Source organism: Passer montanus, unplaced genomic scaffold (genome assembly GCF_014805655.1).
Source record: "Passer montanus isolate IOZ18808 unplaced genomic scaffold, ASM1480565v1 scaffold51, whole genome shotgun sequence".
NCBI classification, from domain to species: domain Eukaryota; kingdom Metazoa; phylum Chordata; class Aves; order Passeriformes; family Passeridae; genus Passer; species Passer montanus.
This window is the reverse complement of record NW_024370041.1, coordinates 2175027-2202641: the sequence shown is the minus strand read 5'-3', so window position 1 is coordinate 2202641 and position 27615 is coordinate 2175027. Positions and strand designations below refer to the sequence as shown.

At 41.8% G+C, this 27615-nt stretch overlaps 1 protein-coding gene across 1 annotated transcript in view; it reads right to left on the bottom strand.

Moving 5' to 3' along the window:
- Positions 1-3448: 3448 nt before the first annotated feature.
- Positions 3449-27615, bottom strand: part of POLR1A (RNA polymerase I subunit A) — a 31131-nt gene continuing 6964 nt past the window's right edge. Inside the window, exons 10-34 of the mRNA XM_039723963.1 lie at positions 26790-26963; positions 26216-26338; positions 25056-25283; positions 23494-23748; positions 22654-22845; positions 21325-21468; positions 20705-20888; positions 19342-19424; positions 19073-19231; positions 18642-18740; positions 17622-17774; positions 17347-17429; positions 16432-16597; positions 15719-15940; positions 14520-14734; positions 13730-13897; positions 12969-13104; positions 12263-12420; positions 11651-11765; positions 10925-11041; positions 9924-10205; positions 9124-9324; positions 8262-8379; positions 6910-7074; positions 3449-4430 (exon numbers count right to left, since the gene is read on the bottom strand). Coding sequence (XP_039579897.1) covers positions 4330-4430; positions 6910-7074; positions 8262-8379; positions 9124-9324; positions 9924-10205; positions 10925-11041; positions 11651-11765; positions 12263-12420; positions 12969-13104; positions 13730-13897; positions 14520-14734; positions 15719-15940; positions 16432-16597; positions 17347-17429; positions 17622-17774; positions 18642-18740; positions 19073-19231; positions 19342-19424; positions 20705-20888; positions 21325-21468; positions 22654-22845; positions 23494-23748; positions 25056-25283; positions 26216-26338; positions 26790-26963 — 4041 coding nt within the window. The 3' untranslated portion in view covers positions 3449-4329. The remainder of the gene's footprint in view (positions 4431-6909; positions 7075-8261; positions 8380-9123; positions 9325-9923; positions 10206-10924; positions 11042-11650; positions 11766-12262; positions 12421-12968; positions 13105-13729; positions 13898-14519; positions 14735-15718; positions 15941-16431; positions 16598-17346; positions 17430-17621; positions 17775-18641; positions 18741-19072; positions 19232-19341; positions 19425-20704; positions 20889-21324; positions 21469-22653; positions 22846-23493; positions 23749-25055; positions 25284-26215; positions 26339-26789; positions 26964-27615) is intronic.

The following is a 27615-nucleotide window of genomic DNA, read 5'->3' as shown; positions in this document are numbered from 1 at the left end:
TGTTCTTTCCAGCAGCAGCAAGGAGCTTTGGAGCAATAAAATAGAAATTTTACTGTAGTGGTGGTTAGTGCACTCTGGAGGGGGGTTTGAAGCCCCCCAGGGCACTGCAGGGAGCCCAGAGCAGGGCTCCTGTGTCCTCAGTGACTGCCTGGGCTCACAGGCATGACCAGACACAGGTCACTGTCTCTTCCCTGGGTGCTCTGTCAAAGAACTCACCTTTGCTCTCTTTTAATTGTATTATCCACAAAACAAAGCAAAGCTCAGGGGTCTTTAGGTTGAAGCATCATCCATGCAAAGCAAAGCAGGGACTGATGAGGCACGAAGTTCCTGCTGTTCCCCTCTGGCTGAGGGAGTTGGTTGCCATGCAGGAAGCTGTGGGAGGCAGAGCTCATTCTCGCCCACCCCTTCACATCCACCCCAAAGATCAAGACTGCCACTTTCAGCTCCAAAACCTTCAAAACACTTTTTGGATCTCAGCCCTCAAAGGCAGTCCTCACAAGTTCTCCCATCTGACCTAATCCCAGAGAAAGATTTTTGTTCTGGCTTCATCCGCCTGCTGCCAGCCACGTCCTGGAGCACGGCCTGGTCACCACAGTCTGACCTTGTGGGAAGTGTCCCTGAGCTGCCACATGCTCTCCCACTTGCCAAATTCCTCAGCAGAGGAGGTTGCTTCCAGATTTCAGCACTTCCTGGCAAGCATCGAGTGGTTTGTCCAGGAAGGCTCCGGGTGATTAAAGATCTCTGGGAACTGTGTTGTGGCCACTGCCTGGTTACTGACCTACACAAGCACAGCAACATGGGAACCAGTGACCTGGGAAAACAAACTTTTCTGCTCCCTGGCTTCTAATATTTAGCTTTGCTTTTTGAGATGAAAGAAGAACTAATTCCTATTTGTATCCATTCTCATTGCCCAATTTAGGAGTTTTTAATCATTTACTGAGAAAAACAAGCCTTCTATTATGATTAATTGGACTTGAAGATAGCTTGCATTCCAACTCCTGAGCAAATAGAAGCTGATTCACTGTTACCAAGACACTGAAAACATTTGTTATCTCTGTCTTGAAGGTAACAAATCTGCATCAGCAAGTGGGTGTGAACCACAGAATGGTTTGGGTTGGGAGGAACCCTAAAGCTCATGTCACTCCAGCCCTTTGCCATGGGCAGGGACACCTTCCCCTAGACCAGGTGGCTCAGAGCCCCATCCAGCCTGGCCTTGAGCATTTCCAGGGATGGGGCAGCCTGGTCCAGTGTCTCACTACCTTCATGGGGAATTTCTCCCTTACATTTAATGAAAATCTCTTTTAGTTTAAAACTGTGCCCTTATCCCATCTCTATTTGCTCAAACATCCCTCTCCCTTATTTATATCCTCTGTCAAGTACTGGAAAGCTGCTATAAGGTCTCCCAAAGCTACCTCCTCTACAGACTAACAGTCCCAGCTCTCTCAGCCTCTCTTCATAGGACACACATCTGTACAAGCAGGATAGAACCCACAGCTCATGCCCTGCTTGCCAAAGCACGTGGGACCAGGTGAGGATCACTGCCTCCTCTTTCTGGCTGAGTAACTGCGAGTTCTCCTAATTACAGCTTTCAGAATTCCTCTTCCCCAGCTTCCATATCTTCACACACTCAGCAGCCCATCCCTGGAGTGCACATTCAGTCAAGCTCATACCCATTAGTTTTCAGACAGATTGACCACTATTATTAATGGACAAAAAGAAAGGGAGAAAATTTGCAAGTTGCTTTTTCTTCCCTTGTTCCTCCCGTGTTTTCACAGCATTGGGATATCCTGGCACCCTGAAGTGCAGCAGACAGCCAAGAGAAGGGATGGTTCCCTTCTTCCAGCCTTTCAATCATGATCTCCTCCTCTCTACAAAAATCACATCTACTGCTCACTCTTTGGGGTCCTTTATGCCAAAAGTGACTCTCATTTGTCTGTTGCAAATAATCACAAAAAGCAGGAAGAACCCCAGCCATTACTGCAGCCTTTTTCCACACTGTGTTTGGGGGTAGGCAGTTCACACTTCCTCAAAAAGCACTGTACAGTGAGAGCAATGAGTGCCAGGAGGAAAACAGACACTTTAAAATAAAGGATCTAGATGCAACAGATGTTCATGGGAAGTGAAAAGAAAGTAAAGTTTCCTAACCACATGAAGCAGAACTTTTTTATAGCTGTTTTCTGCACATAGATGAATTCTAAACAAACCCGAATTCCTTTCTGAGAAAGGGCAGTTGAGATGATCCCCAAGCCCATCTGCTCACACCAGGGATTAAGAGCAATTGCTACCTCAGCTGCTTCTCCTTCACAGTATAAAATAAGCCCATTTATATGCCAAAATATCTACCTTATCCAGCCTTGGAGATATGGTCTCTCATCTGAGGTCGTGTTTCTCCCCTATCACTTTTGTCCATGAAGAAGGACAGCCACCCACTTCCTTTTTCTAGCTAAGATGTTGTGTTTGAGACTTTCCTGCAGGGCCAATTCTTTCAGTACAATCAAAATCAGGTTTTGGATCCTGGTCTATGCCAATATTTTAAAGGCAACTCAACACTGAAAGGGAAAGTTGGATCATCCTGCCATAGCCTGAGCCCATTTTCCAAATGGATCTAGCTAAAGAATCATCAGTGTTACTGGGAGCAGCACTGAGTAACCACTTCACTTGAATGAATGAATGATTTAGATCAAACTGTTTGGAGCACCAAGGGATGCCACATCTCCAGACAGGAAATGTGGCAAGGATGCTCTTCACTGCAGGACTGTGAACATGTTTTGTGGATCCCTCAACAAACAGTCAGTAGCAGTACAGATGTAACCTGGAAGTAAAAGCCTTTTTGTACAAGGTTTGTTCTTTCCCAGCTGTTTGCTGAACTGTACCCAACTCAGTCTCTCATGATTCTCTGCTGAATGATGTTTTTGACAAGTACAAAGCAGGTGCTAAGACTGGAGAAAGACACAAGGAAATCTTTCACAGGGATTTCCGAAGTGAAACCGGACACCCGCTGAGTTCACGCATTTGTTAAGCTCCAGTGGAATTGGCACGACATGTGACACAGCTCTGAGGGGCTGAGGCAGAACAGAGTCAGCCCAGAGACTCCACAGAGGCTCTTTCACAATCCCAAATCAACATGTCCCACTGTCTGATCTGATCCCCTTCAGTGCACCCCATGGAAGTGGCCTTCCTCTGCTCCGGCACTCCCACTGGTGCAGAGGTACCTGTGAGAATAATCAGGCACTGAGATCTGTTAGAAAACTTGTCTAGATGGCAGTGAGCAAACTCCAAAGAGCTTTAGCTACTTCTGTGCAGTGCATCCTAATTAAAATAGAATGTATAAATGAGTCTGATTTCTGAGGAGTGGCAAACAGCCCTGGGTCACATGATTTTAACAGCCAGCAGAGTCAAAAGTGAACTCCCCTTGGTAACACAACCACGTAATACAGCATTCAGAATATTTCTTCACAATTTCTTTTATTAAATATCCTCTTTGATACAGACTATTTAAGCAAAAATAGTTTAAAATTTCTGTTTTGGTAATTCTTACAGGAGTCTTTCGCATAGTCACTCCTACAGCAGCTCATGTTGGCATTTAAGGAATAAATCTTTAGCAAAAATCAAATCTCTCACTGTGTGAGATCTAGTCTATCTAAAGAAGTTAAAAGAGCATTGGAAAATGCCTACAGAAACTGTGAAAACTCTGAATTCCACTCTTCAGCTAAAAGAAATTTAAGAACTGTGTCATAGACACATTCTTCTTAATAAATGAAGCAGCAGAATAGGAAAATGCATCCTCTGAAGTTTATACAAGTTCATGTCAGTGCACCCAAGGGCAGCAAAAGGAGAGGAAATACCTTGAGCACAATGCAGTGTTGAGGTTCAGCACAGCAGTGCCCAGCTCCACCTGCCAATCTGGAATGCTATTTCCAGTACTGGAAATCTGTCATGTTAATGACCACGTGGCAACTGGCACTACCCACCCTGATGGGATTCTGCCCCACAGAAGTCAGACAGCATAAACAGATTCTGCTTTCACTTCTGCCTGCCAGAACAGCTGCACAGCCTGAGACCCAGACTAACTCCTGCGTTTTATTCTTTTCTATATAAACAACCTCATTTTTTACATTGATGAACTGTTAAATAACTGTTTCTTTGGATCAAAAGATAGCTCCTGTACTCATTAAATAGATAAGGCTCATTGGGTATCCAGATAAAGAAACCTATTGGCACAGGAAAGGCATCTGGAGACACAGCACGTGCCCTCACTGCGTAGCTGTGGAGCACGTGCAGCCCTCATGATGAACATTTCAACCAGATCCTTGAGCTCCCAGCAGAACTCTATGTCAGGGGCTGCTTGAGGTCAAACAAGCCAGTCCCTCCTTTGACAACCTTTCCAACCACCAGGCAGGCCGAAGGGGATCGCAGCTCGTCGTGGGCACCTGCAACAGAATTCAAACAAATCCTGTCAGGAGGTTCCCAAAGGTTTCTCCAAGGTCAGTGCTGGAAAGAAACCATTCTGGTTCATGTGCAAGAAGCCATCTGGTTCAGCACCCCCAGGTTCAGAAAGGTTCTGCCACCTGCTGTTCACACTGAATTGGGATTTCTGGGAGTTTAAGAGGCCAGAACTCTTTCTAACCCTCCTACAACAACTATTATCTCATCCCCATCTTTGGTCCAAGCAAATAATTTGGCCACACATTACTAAAATCTCCCAATTCCACATGGAAAGACAAAACAGTCTGGATTCTAAGAGAACACAGATTTGACCTTCCAGTGGACACATCCTGGTGACAAAACAGGTCACTAAAAAATACATGTGAGGCAAAACCAGAAAGATTCCTTTGTCCTTGCTGCCTTTTTCCTTTGTTAGCATGAATCCCTTTGATGTGTATTTTAAATCCCTCTGGCTAGATATGAAGAGAACTTTTCACTGGAGAGACATTCCCTGAATTCCTCTGATTTTGTGGTTACTCACTGTAGCGAAATAGCGTCACAGAAATTTGGAAGCATTCCAGATGTCATGTCTGGCTGGGATTGTTTTACTTCCACTGTTTTTATAAGCATTCAGGCTGTTTTTCATTCATCCTAACTACAGGAAGCTGAAATTTTATCTTTAGAGCAGTAGGAAATCGGAAATAAAATTGTTAAACTTCTGCTAAGTCTGGTTATCTTTCTTCCACTGAGCAAAATGTACTCAACTTTGCATCATGCAGAGGGTGGGGGCAGGAGCATACACAGCACTGTGTATGCCATGTGCTCACTGCTCTGATCTCAGCCACAGCTGGATAATTAAATAGCTGCTCCTAAATGTGTGTCAGCTGAAGGAAAAAAAAGCCCCTTTGTTAGATGGTTAAACAGGACAGTCGTGCTGCCCTGTTTGCTCATGTGATGTGAACAAAGAGTCATTCTCTGAGCAAACAGCCCAGGGGATCTCTCTGCTGATGCAGTCTGCTCCCTGCACAAGGAACTCCAACAGCCCTGCTCACCTCAGCTGTGCACGTCCTCACAAACCTCCTCCTCCTCTCTTTCCTACTGCTCAGGGTTCCTTTCCTTCCCACTGCTCAGGGCACCAGCCCCAGGCCCCCTCACAGTGTCTCTTGAACTGCACAGTCAAGTTATCAGTTACAATAAAGCAAATGAGATCCAGGCTGCTGCAATCCCCATCATGACTGATTTCCAGCGTGGTGAAATCATTAACTCCCTCTGCTTGTAATCAGTGCAGTTGCTGCCAAGCCACCCTGCCCTTCTGTCAGCGTGCACTGAATGTCTTCATTCATAATGTTATCCATACATTACATTTCACTTGGCAAAAACCTCCTCTGATTTAATTTCTAAGTCACTATGTGATACAACAAAAATCCGGAGGGTGAAATTGAGTGAGAAACATCCTCTTCTCTTTAATTTCACCCTGGATTTACACTTTTCCTTTATAATTTTCAGATTAATTACGTCAATTGTAACCAATGCTATTAGTTAAAACCCGATTTTTCTTCCCAGAAAAAGTATAAAACAGCATTAGCAAAAAGGAATTCAGTGACAGAAGTATTTCTGATGTCAGTGCAAGGCAGTTTAAGACAGGAGCTGAAGAGATCATGTTGAGAGCTCTCCCCATTTGTAACTGGAAGGGCACAGCACAGCAGCATCTGACTGGCATTTGACAGAAACCAAGTCTGTTTGCAAAAGGGAGATGTAATTAGTATCCAAAGGCTGAGATCATAGAAGCTTTCAAATGACAGACTTAAAGCATGAGGTTTTTTGGTAGAAGGCCTTAAATGCAGATGGCTAGTGCTGCTCCAAATGTCCTAAATGATCCACACAGCCCTGTGACTCTACACCTTCCAGAGAGGCAAATGAGGGCAGGAGGATACCCTTGGGAATCTCAAATGGCACCAGAAATCTACCATTAGACAAATGAGTCTGACTCTTTGTCTGTGTTTGAGGGAAAAAAAAGCAAAGATAAAGTGCTAAATCAGAGTAACAGCCAGGTCTGTTCTCAAAATAAAATGCTGAATAGTAAAGCTGGAAAAGATATGGAAGTTATAACATGGGCACAAAAACAAAGCAGAGAAGACAATTTTAACAGTAGAGACAGAAAAAGGCAGATTTAGTAGTCTGTTATAAAGCTTAGTTATAACATATCTTAACAACTTTAAGGTTTGTTGTAAAAGTGCCCATCTACTTCTTAAAGAAAGGAGTCACAGACCCCACAGATTACTTGTGGGAGCTGGCTCTATTTAAGCTGACAGAATTTTACCAAAAACACCTGGAACATTTTCTAAGGCAAGGGCTTATTTAAAATTTCTAGCTCTGGCATTTTTTCTAATGCAATTATGCATTATTCAAAATACTGGGAAGTTATGACAGAAACCAAGCATACGTGAAATGCTGCAGCAAGAGATCTCAAACTAAACCATTTACCCATTATTGTTGCATCCTTCAAGAATTTGTAGCTGGTTTCAAACGTCATCTGTTGCAGAGGGGAGGAGTTGGACTGAATTCCAATGCGATTCAGTGGTTTATAAAATCCTTCAAAACACATGTAATCTGCCACAAGTGAAAGGTGTCGAGGGTCTACCGCAATTCCTTAAAAGACAAGGAAGACCAATCATCAGAGCATTCAAGGGCTAAGTCTGTGGGGCTTTTTAAACAAATCAGGTCTAAAATAAACCCTTTGAATCCAAGCAGCTTGGAGAACATCTCTATTAACATTGTTCTGGCAGTGTGTCTCTGGTTTAACTGCTCCCCTCAAATATCCAAGAGAGGCAGACCTCACTCTAATACAAAACAGTATCTCTCCAAACTGAAATGAAAATGGGAAACTGCAATGTCAAGAATGCTGTGAGGCAGCAGAGTTTTTCTACAGAAAATCAGCAAATGTCTGCACCATCCTTGTTTGAACAGGAGGGGATGACATCCATCCCTCTGGGAGGGACAGAGCTCCTGCCTCTCACCTGGTGGCCTGGATTAGCTGAATCAGAGTCAGAAAGGCTCTGATGTCCTCTGTACATGATATGAGACATTCACAGAAAACCCTGTTTAGGCTAAAAAAAATGTGCACTTATTCCTAAATAACACTTGTGGACTCAGTGTAATGGGGGTCATTAACAGCTCTGTCAACATTTACTGAGCAGCTCTTGAACAACTTGAAGGTCAGACCATTCTGGGCTGCCAGCTGGCAAATCTGTTTGCTATAACTGCTTGCTAAAATTCCCACTGTATCAATCTTCCCTATTTTCAATAGTTTATTCCATAGCAGGACTCCACTCCAGTGAGTGCCTGTGAAGTCACGCAGCCTCCCCAGGCTGGGCTCTCTGAATCATCTGTCTGAGAGAAGAACATTCAGACAAGGCAGTGCAGCTGTTTTAGGAAAGATATAAAAACTCAGGAGCCTAGGTTCCCAGCATTAAAAAGGCAAAGTGAGGCAAGGTTGATCCTCTTCTCAGGGCCACTGCACAAGTCTAACACTTGGTTTCCTCACACATTAATAATTAATTGGTCTGAAACTTGCAGCTTGTAAAAAATATACCAGAATGGAAGAACTCTGTGAAGGGGGAATAAATTCAACCTCACCTATTTCCTACTGATTAAAAGAAAACTAATAATTAACTAGCAAGGTCTTCACAAAAGACTCTAAAATAATTAAAAGAATGAAAACCTGCAACCTAAAAATAGGCACATAAATGAAAAGACCATCCAAACCATAACTGAAAGCATGTGGTTGCATTTTCCTATCTTAATGGTATTAAAGACTATAAAAATACAAATCCTACCATATACAGCAAATACATCTTTTATTTCCTTTATAATCACCCTCAGGGCTGATTCAATTCCATAATTCTTAGCCATGGCATGGATATCATTGCAATAAAGTCTGTTCAGGTCCAAAATCTGAAAGCAGAAAAAACAGAGATACAAGTTAGGACAACAGTTTCCCTGCATTTCTAAATAACTTAAGCTAAGCTAAGACAGATTTTTTCCTCCATTTTTCATGAGCTTAAGCAGCACCAACGGTTACAGAACAACTAGGCAGCAGCCTAGCTGTCAAACACAAAGAAAAATGATTCTGAGAATTTGTGTTAAGCAGCATTAAATAGATGAATAGGAGCACTGGAGTCAAAATTCACCACAGGAGAAAATTAACTGAAATCACAAAAAGCAAGCTAACAAAATAGACCAGAAAACAAATTAAAGCCTTTCAAACAACACAATGCAAAGCCCAGTGTGTCTCAGACAGCCAGAACTTTTAGCAGAAGAGAAGATGCAGATTAAAACAATCCTGTATTTGGAGAGCTATGGGCTAGATGGGATAACAGAACTATTCATCTCCAAGCACTGCAATCCATTGAGATGGAAGAACTCCCTCAAGTAACATTTGGAGAGACATGAGAGAGAAGAATGGTGTGAAATCATCTGTCATTAGGCCCTGGCTGCTGCACAAATACTGATTTGCAAGCTGCCCTTCAGAAAAGGCTCCACTGAATACATCTGGGGATAAAAAGGGGGAGGAAGACAGTTCAAGAGCTGAAAAGGCTACACATCACCCCTGAGAAACTGAAATGACATCCATCATGCACCATCTCCCCCAGAACACAAACTAGCATTGAAGTCTGGGATTAGAAATAGATTACACACATCAGAGTACTTGAAGAGCTCTGCCAGGTTTATCCCTTCTGTCTGGAGCACAGATTCCCTCTGTCCCTCCTTGCTGGTACTCTCGTTCAGCAGGCAGCGCGTGATGCCCTTCACCTCGTGGATCACCGTGCTGCGCGCCAGGGATGCCAGCAGGGAGGACAGGTCAAAGTACACCTTGGTCAGTGGCAGCGCCAAGGACACCTGATGGGGAAAAAAACCAACACTGTAAGGAGGCTTGGACACCAGGCTCAATACCCAGCACACTTCTCTTCGGGCAAAAAGCTGACAATTACCCTCGTTGTGTGTTAAGGGACATAAATGTCTGACTGGAATTAGAGGTGAATGATGGAAATGTGAACTTCCCATCCCAGGATTGTTCATCCACACTGCTTTTGAGCTCTCTGAACTTACAAGGACAACTTATGGTTTGTTTTTTTGTTTGTTTTTTTTTTTTTGTGGAACAGGTATATGCTTGTTGAAGTTTTTGATTTTTTTTTTTTCTAAGATGTTTACATTTTTTTCAACATTTCAGCCATCATTTTATTCATCAAGGGCTACACGGCAGACCATCACATACTAAAAGATTAAAACACAATAAACCTGTCCAAAAATTGTTTTTAGATAAAGTTACATGAGGTGTTCTGAAAATGAAAAATTACTAAAAATGCCATCAAAATATAATTTGTAATGCCACTTTCTGTATTCAAATGGGATTGCTGAGACAGAGCAGCAGCACTGCACTGAAAAGAACCATTAGTTATGGGAGCTACAGGCAACCACCCAGAGATGCTCCACCTTACCTCACACCAAAGCTCATTTTCGGTGTCAAAGGTGTAATCCTGTATGGATGGGTGGCTCTCCACAACAGCGCTCACTCGCACCTCTGCTGACTGAAGCAATCTATCTTTCCCTTTTTTAGTCTGAGACACAATGGAAAGATGCTGAGAATCTTCACCCTCTGCTCTGTTCTGATCCTCTTCAGCACCAGGAGTGCCTTCTTCTTTTTCAGATTCAGCCTCTTCATCTTCTGGATTCTCATTAACGTTTTCTTCCCCATTCTCTTCTTCGCTCTCATAATCAACCTGCAAAGAAATAACATTGTGTTTATCTGAGCCAGATCCTGTACAGAGACACAGCACAGCAGGAACAGTTCAATTCTGGAATGTTCTCACTGCTGAGTTGCAAGGATCTTGCCCCTACAGCACAAACAAAATGCAATTTTGTTGTAAAGAAAAGAATACAACAGATTCAGTTCAGTCTATTTCTTTACAATCTTACCATTATTTCTCAGCACAATCCAGGATGCTACAGGATGTTGAGACTGTAGCAGAATTTAGTTTGCTCTTCCTGGGACAGTCAAATTTCTTCCCATAATCCAACTCTGATATGGGATTCCCTCAGGATTTTCAATTACCCCACCCTCTGAAATTACAGCACTCCATCTTTTAAGAGCTAATTATGAAGTACTGAACACAGAGAAACATGCAGGGAGACTGTTTTTTAAGAATCACAGTAAAGTTTTAAAAACAATTAATAGCATAAAATTAGCAAAAGATAAAGTTAAGATGAACTTCAGCACAGCCTGACTGCCAGACACATCCCCCCAAATACCTGAAGAACAAAGTTTCAGAAAAGAGCCAAATGAAATCTTTTCAGCCCAAAGCTGACACTTTCCTCTCTCCTTTCAAGTGGGGTTTTGTTTTTTTCAGCATTTTGTTTCAGTGGAAGTTTTCCTTCCCAAGTCAAACATAGAAGAAATCGGGAATTAAAGAGCAGAGCTGAGCACCTATAAAGTCATTACCTCTTCTTCCTGATTCTTCCTCCGTTTTGTTTCTGTAGCATCACCATCCCCTTCATCAGCTTCTGCATCAACAATGTTCTCTTCTTCCTCTGCTACAGCTTCCAGAGTATTCAGTGTCTAAAATTCCAGGACAGACAGATCATCAGGCTGACTGCTAGTCAGTACCAACAGCATCAAAAGGCTTCAGCCAACATCTGGAATTTAACAATCTCTTGCTCAATGTTCTACCTTTACAGAAAAAATAATTTCTGTATATCCACTACTATAAAGAAATGAACTCATACTCCTGACAACTTCAACATTTAACAAGATGAATGTCTACAAGATGGATAAGCTGTCACTCTGTTTTGACAGTCCTTGATGGGAGAGGAGTGAAGGAACATGCAAAAGCATTTCAATGAACAAAGGACCTTCCCCAAAGTTTTGACAACCACTGCTCCTACAGGACTGACCTGGGAGCAAGCAGAGTGATATGCTTTTGTCCCAAAGAAACTAAAATGAACAGGCATTTTCAGAGCAGTCTTAAGCAAATCGGGATTTAATACACAAAAGTTAATTTCCTTGTTAATTTTATGAGAATGCAAAGACAGTTTATGTACGAAGTATTTAAGTAGTAATTTAGTATTCACACATTTTGTGTGCACTGAAACATGCTACACTTTTCCAATTCTGGTTCTCAACAACAGTGAAAGGAAGTGAGGTGTTTTTCAGGTGCTTTTTTTGTACCTTGTCTTGGTCATCATCTAAATCCTTCCGAGTTGTCTTCCGAGCGCTGACTTCATTAAAAGATGCCATCTTTGCAGTCTTCCTTTTAATTGCTTCCAGAAGAAGTTTAAAGAATCTGACAGAAGAAGCAACTCAGAATGTCAAGGCTCAGCAGTGCCACAGAAAATGTGAAGTTGTCAAAACATTCATCTATTTTGGATAACAAGCCAGTCAATTCAGAACAGGACATTATTCCCTGCTGGATGCATAAGTACTTCTAGGATAATGCAAATAATTTTTCTCAGCCCTTTCTCATTCATTTCAGAATCAAAAGGTTGGTATGATCTCTGTTACTGTCACAGATGTAGCTGTGCATCCAAAGCATAAAGTTATACACTCACCTGGATATAAAATCTGCACATCAAACTGACCTTCAGAAGAAATGGTTCATTACTGGACTTGAATAATAAATTTGCCAATTTTATTCAAGATATAAAAGCAACTGTGTAAATATTTCTGCACATCAGCTGGAACTGTTGCTCTAAAAGCCACACCAGCTGTAATCAACCACATGCAAAGCCCATAAAAAGGCAAAAGAAGAGCAAATATTAATTTATCTGAAAACAAACTCACCTTGTTTCCATGAAGTGCAAGATCTGCCTGGGCTTCACACACTTCTCCTCTCGGTAACATTCATGGGGCAAGAAATGGAATTTGATTTTGTAGAGGCGATGCTTGTTCAGCTTGTGCTTCACATGCAGGGATTCCTCAATGTCCACTTTCTCCAAGACCTACAAAACATTCCCAAGTAGGAATGTTACTCCTTTGATGAAGACATTTCATTTGATTCCTGCAGTTCCAGTGCTTTCCACAGGAAACAAAATTACACAAGGCTAACTGGCAAACTTTTCTGGAGGCTTTTTTGCTGCTTTCAACTCACAAGGGATGAAAAAATAGAAGGGGGAGGGCATGTAGGAGAGCACAAGGGTGCACAGGAGAGAGCAAAGGAGAGCACAGCCAGGAAGAGAGGGAACACAGAACACATCCTGGTGTCGTGAATCTCCACAGAGACACGTGTTCTGCTTCTATTGGTCACAGCTATTTGTGTGAGATTAGGAAGGGGTGGGGCACAGACAGAAAGGTATCTGTCTGAGCTCTATGTCAATCACAGCCAGATTAGCTTGTCTGAAACACAAAACAGAATCCCTCCAATTCTACAGAGAGAGAAAAAGGTGCTTGAGAAAAAGCCAAAGACTATGGCATAGCAAACTACTGATGAGCTCAAAGAGGAGAATTTGTTTTGCTGACTCTCAAAGGATGCACTGAAAAGGAGGCTCACCTCAGCCAAGCACACTCTTGTGAGCAGTTTCTTCAGCTGTTTCACCTTTTTGAGAGCTTTCTTGGTATTGAGCACAGGAACACTCATCATCGGTGTTTTAATGTTTGAGCTGGCCACCATCAGTATTTCCCTCAACCTTTACACAAAGAAAAATCATTCCAATTAAGCCACAAAAGCACTATGCAAATCAAATAATTATCTGGGTTATTTCATTAGGCAGAATGCAGTAACTGGCAGCTCCACCAAAGCCATGTGCACCCAGAGCTGTGGTTACACAGCACTGCTCCTTTTCTCTGTTCTGACTCCCCATCAGGCACAGCACAACAGCAGCCCCACTGCCTCAACTGGATTATTTCCCAGTTATGAGGAGAGATGATAATAAATTGTTCCAAGAACAGAAGGATTAATGAGGTCATGCTTCCTTGTATGTTCTTCTGCTCCTGTGCTTCCCTGAAGCAACACAATCCCCTCCTACCTAAGGCATCCCACCCTCCCACTTGAGGCCAGGTCAGGACCCACATTACTCCAAACAAACTGATGATTTGCTGTAAGGGCCTTCACAGTTATTCAGTATCTGGAAAATGAACCAAAATAACTGAAAAATTACAAAACATTAAAATATTCTGAACAGGGAAAATTTACAAGTACACTGAGGGACTGTTCACCCTCAATATTCACACATATACCTGCTAGTGAACCTAGCACAATTCTATACATAAGTGCCTAAAATAAAGGGCCCATTGAGGACATGGCTTTCTCACCTTGGAATACCCAATGTGACATTCATTTCACCTCTGCCAGCAAAGTGAAAGGTGTTCAGAGTCATCTGTGTTGAAGGTTCCCCAATGCTCTGAGCAGCAAGAAGCCCCACAGCTTCTCCTGGGTCACAGAGAGAACGCTGCCACTTTAAATACAACAGATCCTTTAATCTGGAGACAGGAAATGAGAGGTTTAGCTCAACATACAAAATAAAAAAACTCAGAAAAGAATGAATCATTGCTCAGTTCAATGAAGTTACATCTCTGAGACAATTTCTCCTGGTAGCTCACAGATAAATACGCTCCAGAAACTGTAAAATTGTCTGACTCCATCTGATCTGACAAACACAGCCCATTAGCACAGAACTTGGGCTTTGCCCAAACTTAATTTTAGTTCTGCTGTCAATTCCCAGAATGTCAAAAGACAGTCCATTTACTCCCACTTGTACTTCCTAACAGCCTTTCTAAATCCAAGGTGCATCAAGAGCATACTTTGTTTTTCAAGACCACTAGAAAAGTATTATTTTATATGTATGGGGGACAGCAATACATTGCTGCTGTTCCAGAGAGGCTTGGAAAATTCAGGTTTGGAAGGAACAGATAACCAGAGCCTCTCCATTGCACACCAAAATTGTTTGGCTTTCAAGAACCATTTTGAAACCCACTGCTTAGCTTCACAATGGCCACAACAGAAACAAGGCTTGGTGAAGACTTTTTTCAGTTTTAGCAAACTTGCTCCAAAAGGTATTTTAGGTTTTGGCACAGTGCAAAGAAGACACTCAGAGGTTTTTACCTATCAGAAGAAAGTGCTGGGTGCATGTAACTCCGGCTGTTCTCAGATTCCCATTTATTGATATAGCCTTCAACTCCCTTTTCAAATGTTTCTGAAACAGATGCAAAGTAAGTATCTGGACGCCAAACCCCAAGGCTTGGGTCAGGACACTTATTTGTCTTCTTCAGATACTTCCTTTGTTTCTTCTCATCAAGTTCATACCACATCTTCAACAACTGAAAATAAAAGGAGGTTTTTAGGCTGGCTGGTTTACCCACAGTAAGACCACAAGCAGTCAAGCAGCAATGAAGGAGGAAAGGACAATCTGTGCAGAATGTAAGGGTGCACACATACAGCAAACAGCTCAGCTACAAATATGGTGTTCTCCTCTTCCTGATATTTAACACTTTTGAAGTCAAATGATTTCAAGATTCTTTACACCTAAAAATACCCCAACTTATGTAACTACTCCATAGTAACTACTCCAGAAAACAGTGAAATAAGGCCTCAAAGAATGATTTTAACTGGGAGTGAAATCAAAAACTAGGAGTTATTATCAAAAAGTTTCAAGAGCAACACAAATTCAGCACAGCTCAATCAAGGAACCTCTGATTAGTAAAAACAGCTTTTGCAGACAAGCTTACAGAGTCATCTCTGAACACCTTCAACCTGGAGTTTCATGCTAACTGCCCAAGTTCCACCAGGATCAATTCCTTGTGACAGCAAGGCTGTGAAGCAGGGCCTGTCTGCATTTTGTGTCCATACATACCATCTTCAAGAGGCTTAAGCAATAATATTTTTTTGGAAAAAATAGGCAGGGCTGGCTCAGCTCTCTGATTTTTGGTATTTCAAACAGGCTCTCATCCAGCTAGCAGACAGGTGTCCATGCAAGACAGATTTAACTTTGTGTACATGAAAAAACCAAATAACCCATCAATAAAAAGAAAAAAAAATCCCTCAAACCATTCACAAACATGACTTAAAAACACATTTCTAACAACACATTGATCTCAGATTTTAACTCCTTCCCTAGCATTAGGGCCCTCAGACTTTAATACATGTCAGCTTATCATCCACATAGTTGACATGATTCCTTTAAAAAGCAACTTGTTTAGTTAGACTGTGAAACACTTTGGGATTCACAGAGCAATTAAACAAAAGATACTGAATTCTGTAACTTCTTTTGAAGGGTTTAATCAGTTCAATTGCCTCTGTGTTACCTGTAAAGTAGCAGGATCTCTCCCATTCTTTATTTCACCTCCTGGAAGCTGTGCTTTCAAACTTGCCAATTTCTTTTGGGAAAACAACAGAAAGCCTCCTTCTCTTTGCACAGAGTTTTGGTGTCTGGCTCGCCACTTTTTGATGGCTTTGAACTGCTGGTTAGCTTGGTGAGACTCCATCCTTGCTAGAGCTTCATCCAGATGGTTTGTCTTCTGGATTACCTGTAAGAAAGTAATTTGTATGATTATTCTTCTCTCTATCCTCACTGTGCCAGAAAAGGCAAAGCAAACTGAGAAGGTCATCTACTGTCACTGCTGTAAAGCAATTTTTAAATTTGGTTTTCAAACCAACTGAGACAAAACCCTTACAACTTTATGTTATCACCACTCTGTAATCAGCAGTGGTGATACTGGTAAAAGTTAATCAAACTTGACAGACTGAAAAGTGAAGTCATCTTTGTTGAATTCAAGTGCAGAGTTAGAACTGACAGTGCTTGGTGCTCTGCTGAAATTGAGACTGCTTAAATCAAGCTGCAGACTTCAGATTGCTTCCATATTTTGAATACAATGGCAAATAAAATTGTACATTAGTCTGAAAGTAACTGAGACAAAGAAGTGCTGCCACTGGATCCCTGACAGATATGCCAGATGTTAACCATGTGTTTCAGTCTCCCCTTCACCCCTCATAAATATTTAAGGTTTAGGTGTTCTACCTCATAGTTTTGTGCAATGAAAGGAAACTGCTCAGGTTGCAAGAACTGAGTTTTAGGGATATCAAGCCCATCTTCTCCATACAGAAACTGCACCACGCTGCCATCGCTGTCTCGTACAGTCAGGTCATACTGAACCACCAGCCCTTCCAAATGTTTTATGATACACCTATTCCAGAGGGAAAAAATGGGAAAAAAAAAACAAAAGAGAAGAAAAATGCTGTTAAGAAGCTACAAAGCAATGAGAATGATACAACTCTAACACAAAAACCATCGTTTTCATCAACATCTTAAGTGCACTTAAAGGCTGATCAGGAATTCTGGAAGCCAAAATCCTATAGACACAACACTCATGTGAAATGCTTAATTTGTAAAGCTTTCAGCATGCTGCTCACTCCAGCTTCCTTGGACTCATCTGACTTGAAACAGTAAATTATTCTCCATTTCTGCTGTCCTGCTTTAGCAGTTTTCTGAAAGAAAGGGGCATCCCTTCTTTAGAAGTTGTCACTACCCTCTGACACAATTCAAAAGTTCTAACTTCTTCTATATATATTGGAGGTGTTGCTTGACTAAAGACAAAAGCCACTCAATGTGGCCAAGAAAAACTAGAGCTGCCTGAACTTGTATACCTATCTGTATTTGTACCAGAAGAAAAGATTTCTGCAAAAGGAGAAGCTGTTGCTGCTATGTGCCAGAGGTAACTTTGAAATTATAATGTTCCAGTTGATCTAGATCTCTAGAAATTTTTACTTACAACAAACAGCATTCAGACTATTGTGTAAAAATCAAATACAGTGAAGTTAATCTAAGCAATACAGGCATTTAGAGTCTACAGAATTTTCTCAGAAAAAAAGAGAAAAATCAATCAATCAATAAAAGGACTTTTCAAAGGCTCCAATTCTAAAGCAGGCCTCTTACCTTTGCAGGTACCCAGAACGGCTGGTTTTGACAGCTGTGTCCACAAGACCTTCCCTGCCAGCCATGCAGTGAAAGAAGAATTCCTAAACACAAGCACAACACCATCAGCATCCTGCTAATAAGTGCATCAACACTGGCAATTTATGCTCTTCCTCAAAAGCTTCATATGAAACCAGGGTGAAAAAAGTCTATTTATCTATAATTGCAGATACACTTTATTAAAATACCAAGACTTAAATAAACTTCAGTATCAACACAAGCAGTCTTAAACTTACAGAAGGTCTGATTCCAGTGAGAAATCTGCCAGTCACAAACCCTCCTGAGCTAGGGGAGAAGTCATAAGGCTGGAAACATGGCAGTGATTTGCCAGATGCCATCAGTGGGGGTCTTCGGCCTTCCAGCTCAATCTGGCCCAGCAAACAAGAAATCTAAATGTGGGCAGGAAAAAAGGGAACATCACTTTTCCATCCAACATTTTGTTCACATTAGCTTAGTGATTTTTCTTGAAAAATACAGTAAAAAAAAGTCAAATGTTCAGTAAGTGCTCTGTAGCTCCATGTTGACTTGTTCATAAAATGTTCCAGCTACTGAGGGGCAGAAAAGGCATGGAGATCTCACCTGGTTTTAAGTTATTCCAGTACCCTGACTCATCCTCAACATTACCTCAATACCTCATTCTGTATACTTATTTTAACACAGAAATGTGAAACTAAAAATACTGTAGATATTTTTTAGGTCCCTACATTACCCTCACCACCTCTCAGCACTGTACTAAGGACAAAACCTCAACCTAAAATGCTCTCCCTTTTGAGCTGTGGTCATTCTCTCCATTTTAGATGGCATTTTTATAGTGTCTCTTGCTTGATGTCTGTGTTGCAAATGGTAAAATGAAAATGTATCCTTGCAGTTCTACCAAAACCAAAGATTATGTTGTTCCTATTCAGAAGTTGAAGAAGGAGAGGGTCAGTCTCCAACAGAGCCCAGGAGAAGTTATTTCTCCTACAGTAAGTTTGTTTGTATAAACTGCAGCATTCCTTCTCAAAAGCAGTTCTGCTATTTCAATAAACCCTCATGTACTGAGGAGTGATTCAAAAATAGGTTATAATAAACACTGACTCTCTTCCATCACCCACTGAGGTCTTTATTACATTCTTCTAGCATTTTTCCATGCCAAAGTCCAGACTGAAAATGTTGCTCTGGTATCAGATATCCCCACAAGAGCTTCCCAACAGTTTATATTCTAGGACACACCACATCAGCACACATAGCTGCTAAGCATTTTCTGGTGTCATTACCTGCATCGTGTTTACAGTGGATCCTTTGGCTCCTGACTGCACCATCAGCTGCAAATTGTTCTCTGGAAAGCTCCTGTGGAGACCAAGGGGCATGCAAACCTACAGAGTTATGGGGGAGTCAAGGGAACAAAACCAAACGTTATTCCTAAAATAATAAACCCAAGAAATTCCTGTGGAAGGCTTTAACAAAGTGAAACAATGAATAACCACAAACATTCCTATTTATAATTTCAAAAGCATCTTGAATATTAAGCCATCTTCTCACTGAGGGAGGACAAGGCTGAGGAGGAGAGGCAGCATGTGGAGCCCCAAGCTGGGGACAGATGGAAAGCTTCAGCCTCCAGGAGAGTCAGGCGCTGCTCATCCACATTAATTAACTTAATAAGAAAGTTAAACAGAAAGTTAGCACCTATAGATGCCTCAATGCCAACCTTGTTGACTTCATTGTTGTAATTGTTTACTTCCTCCTTGAATTTCATATCAACCATGTTAAAATCCCTCTGGTCTTTGCAGAGATGGGCATCCTGCCACTTCCCTTGCACCTCCTCACATGATGCTGTTTCTGGCAAATTAAGAGCAGCTCTAACAGCCTGAAAGTAAAATATAGGAATTTTTAGGTTAAGCAGGCATGGCTGAACACGGCAGTATTTCAAAAATTTTGCATTATGGAAGAAAAAAGAAATCTGCAAAACAGACTTACTTCAATACCACTCTGCCTTGACCTTTCAATGATTTTTTTTCTTTTGTGGTCTGCTTCACGTTTAACCAAAATATCTTCAATCCCTGTTAAAGAGGAGAGACAGAACACAATGGTCTAAATTGAAACAAATCAGGGAAGGAACAACACTTGGTGTCAGGGATTTTGAGTGAAGAGCTGGGAAAGAAAGTCACAACTAAAGTCATAATGATGGTTAGAGTCAGGGCCTGCAGTTTGACAAGAAGAAAAAAATCTGAGTAGTTCCTGGCTCTTTAGAGAGCCAGAAAAGTTGTAAGCAGTATTAAAAAAAACAAACAACAAAACATCAACTAAGCAGTAAGAGTGCAAAATCAACTCCCTAATTTAAGGAGTCTTAACTTCAACAGCCTCTAAAAAATCTAAAAGTAATGCTTTATGGACCAGCCACATCAAACTGCTTTTTTCCTTCTATCCACATCAAACTTATTGTTGAACTATTAGTTGAACTTCTAGTTGAACTTTTCACAATCTGACATTTCTTAGCTTTTTAAAAAAAGATAAATTAAAAATACAGATCCTTGAGATGACAGGACCAGGGAACAGATTAAACACTGGAACCTGAACTCCTGTGAGCTGTTTATAAGGATTCCTGCCACAGACACTAAAATAGTCACAAAAATGGCTGTGTCAAAACACCAAATCCAAAACTCCTGCTCCAGTCTCACTTTTCTTCTGATGTTTTAACTGCCCAGTGGTCCCAGGCTTGTTATCTTTTCCTATCTAGCTTTTGCACCCTGGATCTCAGGAGCTCTGTGAGTTAATCAGTCACCTTCCTCACCCCAAAAGATGCCCTCCCTTTTCCCTGGCTCACAGCACTCTGTTGGCCCCTCACTACTGCTGACTGTTGACTGTGTCTCCATAACTCTTACATAAGTTTGTAAACCTGTAATGAAAGCTTTTCAAACACATTTACCAAAAGTTTTACAGCAAAATGTGATGTGCATGGCTTGATCACCAAGCCCTTGAAGTTTTTTCATCTGGTTTAGTCAGCTCTTCTGCTTTCTATGCAATAACTACTTTTCACAGAAGCAAAACATGAGGTTTTGATCTAAACAAAATTTCAACACAGGACATATTAACTGTGTACATTTTGGCTAGGCAGGACAGAAAAGAGAAATCGCTGGACATACTCAAGACTGTTTATGCTCTCTTTATGCTTAGAAGGCCAGATATGCAGCAATAAAAAAAAGAAACAAGATTTTAAAAAAAGCCTGGCAGGCAGCTATCCCACCCAAGGACAGTCTTGCAGAATTTCATTCACAGAATTAGCATGTATTATGCCCAACCACGTCTGGTTTAGACCTCAGGAGGTGCTGCAGGTACTCACCCATGGTGAATCCCCTGTACAGCTGCAGGTAAGCAGTGAAGAGGCGCCCCAGACACGTCAGCACCTTCCCACTGGTTTCACCCCCATAGATCTCATAGCAGCAGTGGACCAGCCCATAGGCAGAGCTGCCAAAGTGAGCTTTGTCCAGCACTCCACACAGTAATTCCCCATCTTTGATAATAACCTGAAAAATAAAACACAGTTTTGAATCAGGAAAACAGAAATTTTAATCACACTACGACCTCTACAGGTTTTTCCATGTAATCTATGTGAAAATTGGTTTAGGTTTAAAAAGCTTACATGTTGGTGAATGGTTAAATGTGGTCAGATTATCTGTAGCAGAAATGAAATTTCTAACACCACCTGCATTTTTCCACCTATAAAGTGTGACAATGAAGACACATTACCTAACAAAACCAGATGGAATCTACCTAAGTCAGGACCACAGAGAATTCTTCCTGATTCCCAGGCCTATCCTTCCATCACCCACTTCTGGCAGTAACTGTTGCCAAATACCTGCTTCTAACTTTGTCATCTGCCTTGTTCCCTTCCCATTCCTTTCCTGTACACACAATTTTAATACAACACAGCCCAGCCCAACCCCCAGAGCTGTTGCATACCTGAGATTCACACATTGAATCAAGATTCAGACATCCTTTTGCAGGTCCCTTCACCCAGGCTCTCCCACCAATTTTTGCTTTCCCAGTCAAATTCAGTGGAGCATGGTTGTCTGGAATGATGTTTATTAACAATGTGGAAACAACCTATAAAGAAGCAGGATGAGGAGCAGGAATTATTTTGTTTGTATTATCGCTTCTCAACATTAAAAAATCTGGCGTGAATGAGAAAAGCAATGTCCTGCATGTATTCCTTCCACTGACAGCAAAGTTTGAAAGCTTGGAAGTCTCACAAGGCAGAAATATCCTTCTGCTACTCTACCCTCTGAAGGATCAGAGAGCTGAGACACATAATTATTAAGAAATATAAAACAGCAAAGATTTTTCCAATACTTAGATATATTAAAATTTAAAAAAAAAAAGAAAAGAGCTGTCTGTTGGGTTTTACAGCTCAGAAACACACACCAAAACCTACATGGTGTTAATGGGATCTGGCCTTTCAAACACCCATAGCAACACTGATTTACTATTAGCATTCTGCTTACTTTAAAACCACCTGCATTCCTTAACCCAGTAAATGATAAACTACCTGCTTTCCTGTCCATAATCGCTGTGGCTTCATAATGGCTGGAGGAAAGGTTTTAATTCTTCCTTTTTTGTCTGTCAGCCCTCGGTACACGAGCTCCATGTACTGCTCTCTGGTGAAAAAGCAGCCCCGGAGTGTCATGCTGACTCCAGAAATCATGTGGTCCTGGATCAAGCCAGGAAGGGGCTTCCCATCCTAAAGAGGGAAAAGAAAAAGGTGGTGGTGGGGTTAATAAGATGTTGACCTGTTCTTCTAAGTTCTTCTAAGCCTTCTCATGTTTACATTCTTGTAATGAACTTTCTCATACATGTTTCTGTAAATAATTATTGTTCTACATTATTTTCTGGAGGAGGAGAAATTTCATGGATTGTGGGTTTGTCCAGTGTCATTGGAGAGGTGGCACTGTCATCTTCCAATCCACTGTCACTTTTGAAAATCTAAACATGTTGGAGTCAGAAATCAAACTTCCCTCCTTTTACCTTGGAGGTTCCAGTGTGCATGGTTTTATTTCGTGTCCTAGAGTGACAATAAGTTGTGTGCCTCCAGCTCCCAAAGTTATTCCCCCTGGATAAAACACTTAAGTAATTTATAAAGAACTCATTACAGTATAGCTCTCTATTGAATCTCTTGTGATACTGTTAATGGGATCTGGCCTTTCAAACACCCATAGCAACACTGATTTACTATTAGCATTCTGCTTACTTTAAAACCACCTGCATTCCTTAACCCAGTAAATGATAAACTACCTGCTTTCCTGTCCATAATCGCTGTGGCTTCATAATGGCTGGAGGAAAGGTTTTAATTCTTCCTTTTTTGTCTGTCAGCCCTCGGTACACGAGCTCCATGTACTGCTCTCTGGTGAAAAAGCAGCCCCGGAGTGTCATGCTGACTCCAGAAATCATGTGGTCCTGGATCAAGCCAGGAAGGGGCTTCCCATCCTAAAGAGGGAAAAGAAAAAGGTGGTGGTGGGGTTAATAAGATGTTGCCCTGTTCTTCTAAGTTCTTCTAAGCCTTCTCATGTTTACATTCTTGTAACGAACTTTCTCATACATAGTATGAGTATTCTGTAAATAATTATTGTTCTACATTATTTTCTGGAGGAGGAGAAATTTCATGGATTGTGGGTTTGTCCAGTGTCATTGGAGAGGTGGCACTGTCATCTTCCAATCCACTGTCACTTTTGAAAATCTAAACATGTTGGAGTCAGAAATCAAACTTCCCTCCTTTTACCTTGGAGGTTCCAGTGTGCATGGTTTTATTTCGTGTCCTAGAGTGACAATAAGTTGTGTGCCTCCAGCTCCCAAAGTTATTCCCCCTGGATAAAACACTTAAGTAATTTATAAAGAACTCATTACAGTATAGCTCTCTATTGAATCTCTTGTGATACTCAACGGAACAAGATTGTTTGGATGTGCTGGGCCTACTTTAGGGGAACAGAACCACAAGCGGAGAAAGAACACAGAAATAAACCTCAGAAGTAAGTAAACAGCCTTAAAAAAAAATTATCCCATTTATCATGAGACAAAATAAACGAAAGTAACTTCTAGATGCATCTAGAAATAAACTTCTCTGGCAGTTCTACTTGCCTTTGGCACCAGGTACTGTTTATCAGTGATGGCTAAGGTGTAGGCCTCTGCCCGGCCCAGCTCGCTCTGTGGGAAGTGGGCGTTCATCTCATCCCCGTCGAAGTCGGCGTTGTACGCCTTGCAGTTGGCGTAGTGCAGCCTCAGCACCTTCTCCCCGGGCAGGATGCGCGCGCGGTGAGCTTGGATGGAGGGTCTGTGCAGCGTGGGCTGGCGGTTCAGCAGCAGCACGTCCCCGTTCCTGATGTGCCTGCACACCTGCCACAGAGATTTGGGAGCTGCCACAGCTGCCTCTTTAAACACACTGATCTTTAAACACACACAGATTCAAAATATCCTCTTGCTGGTATTCATGCGCTGTGTAAAACTCAGAGAGGATGAAGATGGTTTGACCTGAACGCCCTCTGCTCGCCACCAAACAGCCATTCCCCATTAACCCCCCAAAGCACAGTGATCAAATCAATCAGCTCTTCATCCAAAACCCACTGGGCTGAACTGATACCTCCCACAATGTACCCAGCCCTGGACACCTCAGACTAACGTAGTAATATAACCCAGTAGCTGAAGTAGAGACCAGGAGTCTCTTAATTTCAGCTCTGAGAACAACACAACACATCCTTACCTAAAACAGAGTTTCTCAGAACAGTCTCATTTTAATTTTTCTTTTACTAACATCCAAATATCCACTTAAGTAATTATCAACAAGAGTATGGTAAGTTGTTTGTACAATCTAAATACCGTTATGTTTAACTCTGCGACAGGTTCTGAAAGAACTGACATCACAGAAATACTCAGAATTAAATTCAAATCTCTGCTAAGCCTTTATGAAAGACAAGGTAATACAACAATGTAAAAACACTATTAAATACCAAAACCTTTGCCCTAGTAGCTAAATAGTGCTTTTTCAACTCTCCCAAGGGACAGAGATACAGTTAAGAAGTTGCAAAGGTTGATTAAACTGTAGCACAGAGCAGAAACAACTGACATAGAATTAGGTTGGAAAAGACCTCAAAGATCACAGAGCCCAACTAAGCCAGCACTGCCAAGGCCACCACTGAGACTGCTCAGCATCTTGCCACCATGAATGTCACACTGTGTATTAGAAGAACATAAAGGAAGGAAAAACGGGGTTTAGAACTTGAAAAACCACCATGTTTTTGTTCCTGCCCCCTGACCCAGAGACGGAGGAGGGCTCAGCCCATACTCACAATCTTCAGGCCTGTCTGGGGTGCCCCTGAGGAGGGGGTGAGGAGCTGTTTGGCGATGGCCTCGCGCTGGGTCGGGCTGGTGGCGCTCAGCACCGTGTGCGACCCGTCCTCGTTGATGACCATGGAGGCCCCGGGGTGCACCTTGGGGCCATTGATGACAGCCTGCCTCGCCCAACTAAGCCAGCACTGCCAAGGCCACCACTGAGACTGCTCGGCATCTTGCCATGATGAATGCCACACACTGTGTATTAGAAGAACGCAAAGGAAGGAAAAATGGGGTTTAGAATTTGAAAAGCCACCATGTTTTTGTTCCTGCCCCCTGACCCAGAGACGGAGGAGGGCTCAGCCCATACTCACAATCTTCAGGCCTGTCTGGGGTGCCCCTGAGGAGGGGGTGAGGAGCTGCTTGGCGATGGCCTCGCGCTGGGTCGGGCTGGTGGCGCTCAGCACCGTGCGCGACCCGTCCTCGTTGATGACCATGGAGGCCCCGGGGTGCACCTTGGGGCCATTGATGACAGCCTGCCTCAGCTCTTTGACATTCCAGGGAGTGACTGGCTGGGGGTAAGTCAGTTTGGTGGCAAATACCTAGACAGGAAGGAAGAGAGGAAAGAAATAACATGTTGTTCAATTTTGGCTTGAAAATCTAAAAGCCACTGATAAAACAGCATGAAAAATTAAGTAGTAAATGCAAGAATAAATTACTTTAAGTTCTTGAATGCATCTCCTCCTCAGTCTATTATAGTGCCAAATAAATAAATTTCTGCTTTAAAATCCTCTATCATAAGAATAGAAACAATATTCCTTTTACAATTTTCTACTGTGGTATGAAACTCAATTAGCAATTAAAGAAAGCAATCATGGATTTAGATTCTCTACGTAAGCCAACAAATACAGAGAAAACGCACATAATCATCAGGTTCACTACTTTCTGCAAAGACGAGATAACGAAAAACTCAGTTTCAGGCTTGTTGTCATCTCTATGTAGCCAAAAATCCTTAAGGATAGATGAAATTGGTGACATTATCAGAGCCTTCTCTTGAAACTACAATACCTCAAAAATACCTTGTACAAAGACCATAGGAGAAACAGGATCTACTTTTGAAGTTTGCATCAATTCCTAATCCCACAAAGCAAGTACAGCTTTTTTTTTTTTATACTGCTTTTTCTCAGATGTGGTATTCTTGTAACAGTAAAAATCTCCCGCTCTTCAGTGCTCCCTCCTTGTTAACACTGGGCATGAAAGAGCTCAGATGAGTCAGAAACCCTCTAGATTTTAAACTGCTCCCAAACTGCCAGCAGTGCAGCTCAGCCCTGAGCTGCACAAGTACAGCTTTTTTTTTTTTATACTGCTTTTTCTCAGATGTGGTATTCTTGTAACAGTAAAAATCTCCCGCTCTTCAGTGCTCCCTCCTTGTTAACACTGGGCATGAAAGAGCTCAGATGAGTCAGAAACCCTCTAGATTTTAAACTGCTCCCAAACTGCCTGCAGGAGGACACAGTCCTTCATTCATGCTCACCATGGGGATGCCAATCTCGTTGGTTCCAATGTACATGTCGGGGCAAATGACAGATCGGGCAGCGAAATCCACGCGCTTCCCCATCATGTGCTTGCGGAACAGCCCTTCCTTCTTCTCCAACAGCTTGGAAAACAGAAGGTGACAATTAAAACCTGCAAGTGTGTGTCACCCTGTTCCTCTAAGTTCTTCTAAGCCTTCTGCTGTTTACATTTTTGTAATGAAGTTTCTCACGCATTTTTCATGTAAATAATGATTGTTTTGCATTCCTTTCTGAAGGAGGAGAGAATTGGTTTGACCAGTATGGTTGGAGATGTGGCAATTTCATCCTCCAATCCATGGTCACTTTTGAAAATCTATAAATATTGGAGTTCAGAAATAAACTACCCTCTTTTTACCTTGGACATCTCAGCTTGTGTGTGTCACTCATTTCGTGTCCTATTGCGACAAGTATGGAAAACCAGATGGATTCTTGCCATGATGAGTGGCATGAAAATGCCCATGTACTAACCACAAATAGTTCACTTTTTCTTACTCCATCAGCTTCTCTTTTTTAATTAAGACTGCTGCTACCCACCTGACGAATACCAGGGTATTTTTCTGTTATCAGCTTGTCCATGTCACTGTCAAACACAATGTTGACATGGCTCTGGAGACGTATCCAGGCGTTGTACAGCTTATCTGCAATGCTCTGTCCTGGGATTGTGGTCAGCACAGAACGGTCCAGAGGTTCACTGTCCCCTCCTGTCTCCTGCAGAAACAGAAATTAGAAACTTGGACATAACAAAAAATACCTTCTACTTACTAGGCTGAAGTTATGGTGCTAATTACAGCATTAAATATAGCAAGAGAAACATTCACCGTTATTTTGCACTGGTTGTCAGTCCATGTTAGGAATCACTGTAACTAGAAAATCCTATTCTTAGATAAAATCTCTTGGATTTACATTATTTTTATCACTTATATCACTTTGTTTTCAGTCTAAAAGCCACTAAACCAGTCACATCCAAAATTCACTGAGCTCCTGTCAAAAGTTTTAAGAACAGATCTCCATCTAGTGGCTACATTCTGAGTAACTAACAGTGTTTCCAAAATGTTTTACACTGCAGATGTAAATCAAGTTCCCCTGAAACTGAGCCCAGTGTCAGAGACCCCTCAATGATACAACTGATGAACAAATATGGAATGAGGCAAGCTGAATGCATTATTATTTACACAATGCAACTATGTGAACTGTCAGAAGCAGACAAATATTGTTACTAACTATATTATTTGTGAAGTTTTGCATACTTAAGACATCAACTGTCAAAAAATAAACACAGTCACAACTGGCTCCACAAGGCTTAGAAGCTCAAGTGGCTTTTTCCCCCCTCTTTTCATGTGTTGAGATGCTGGCAAAGTTT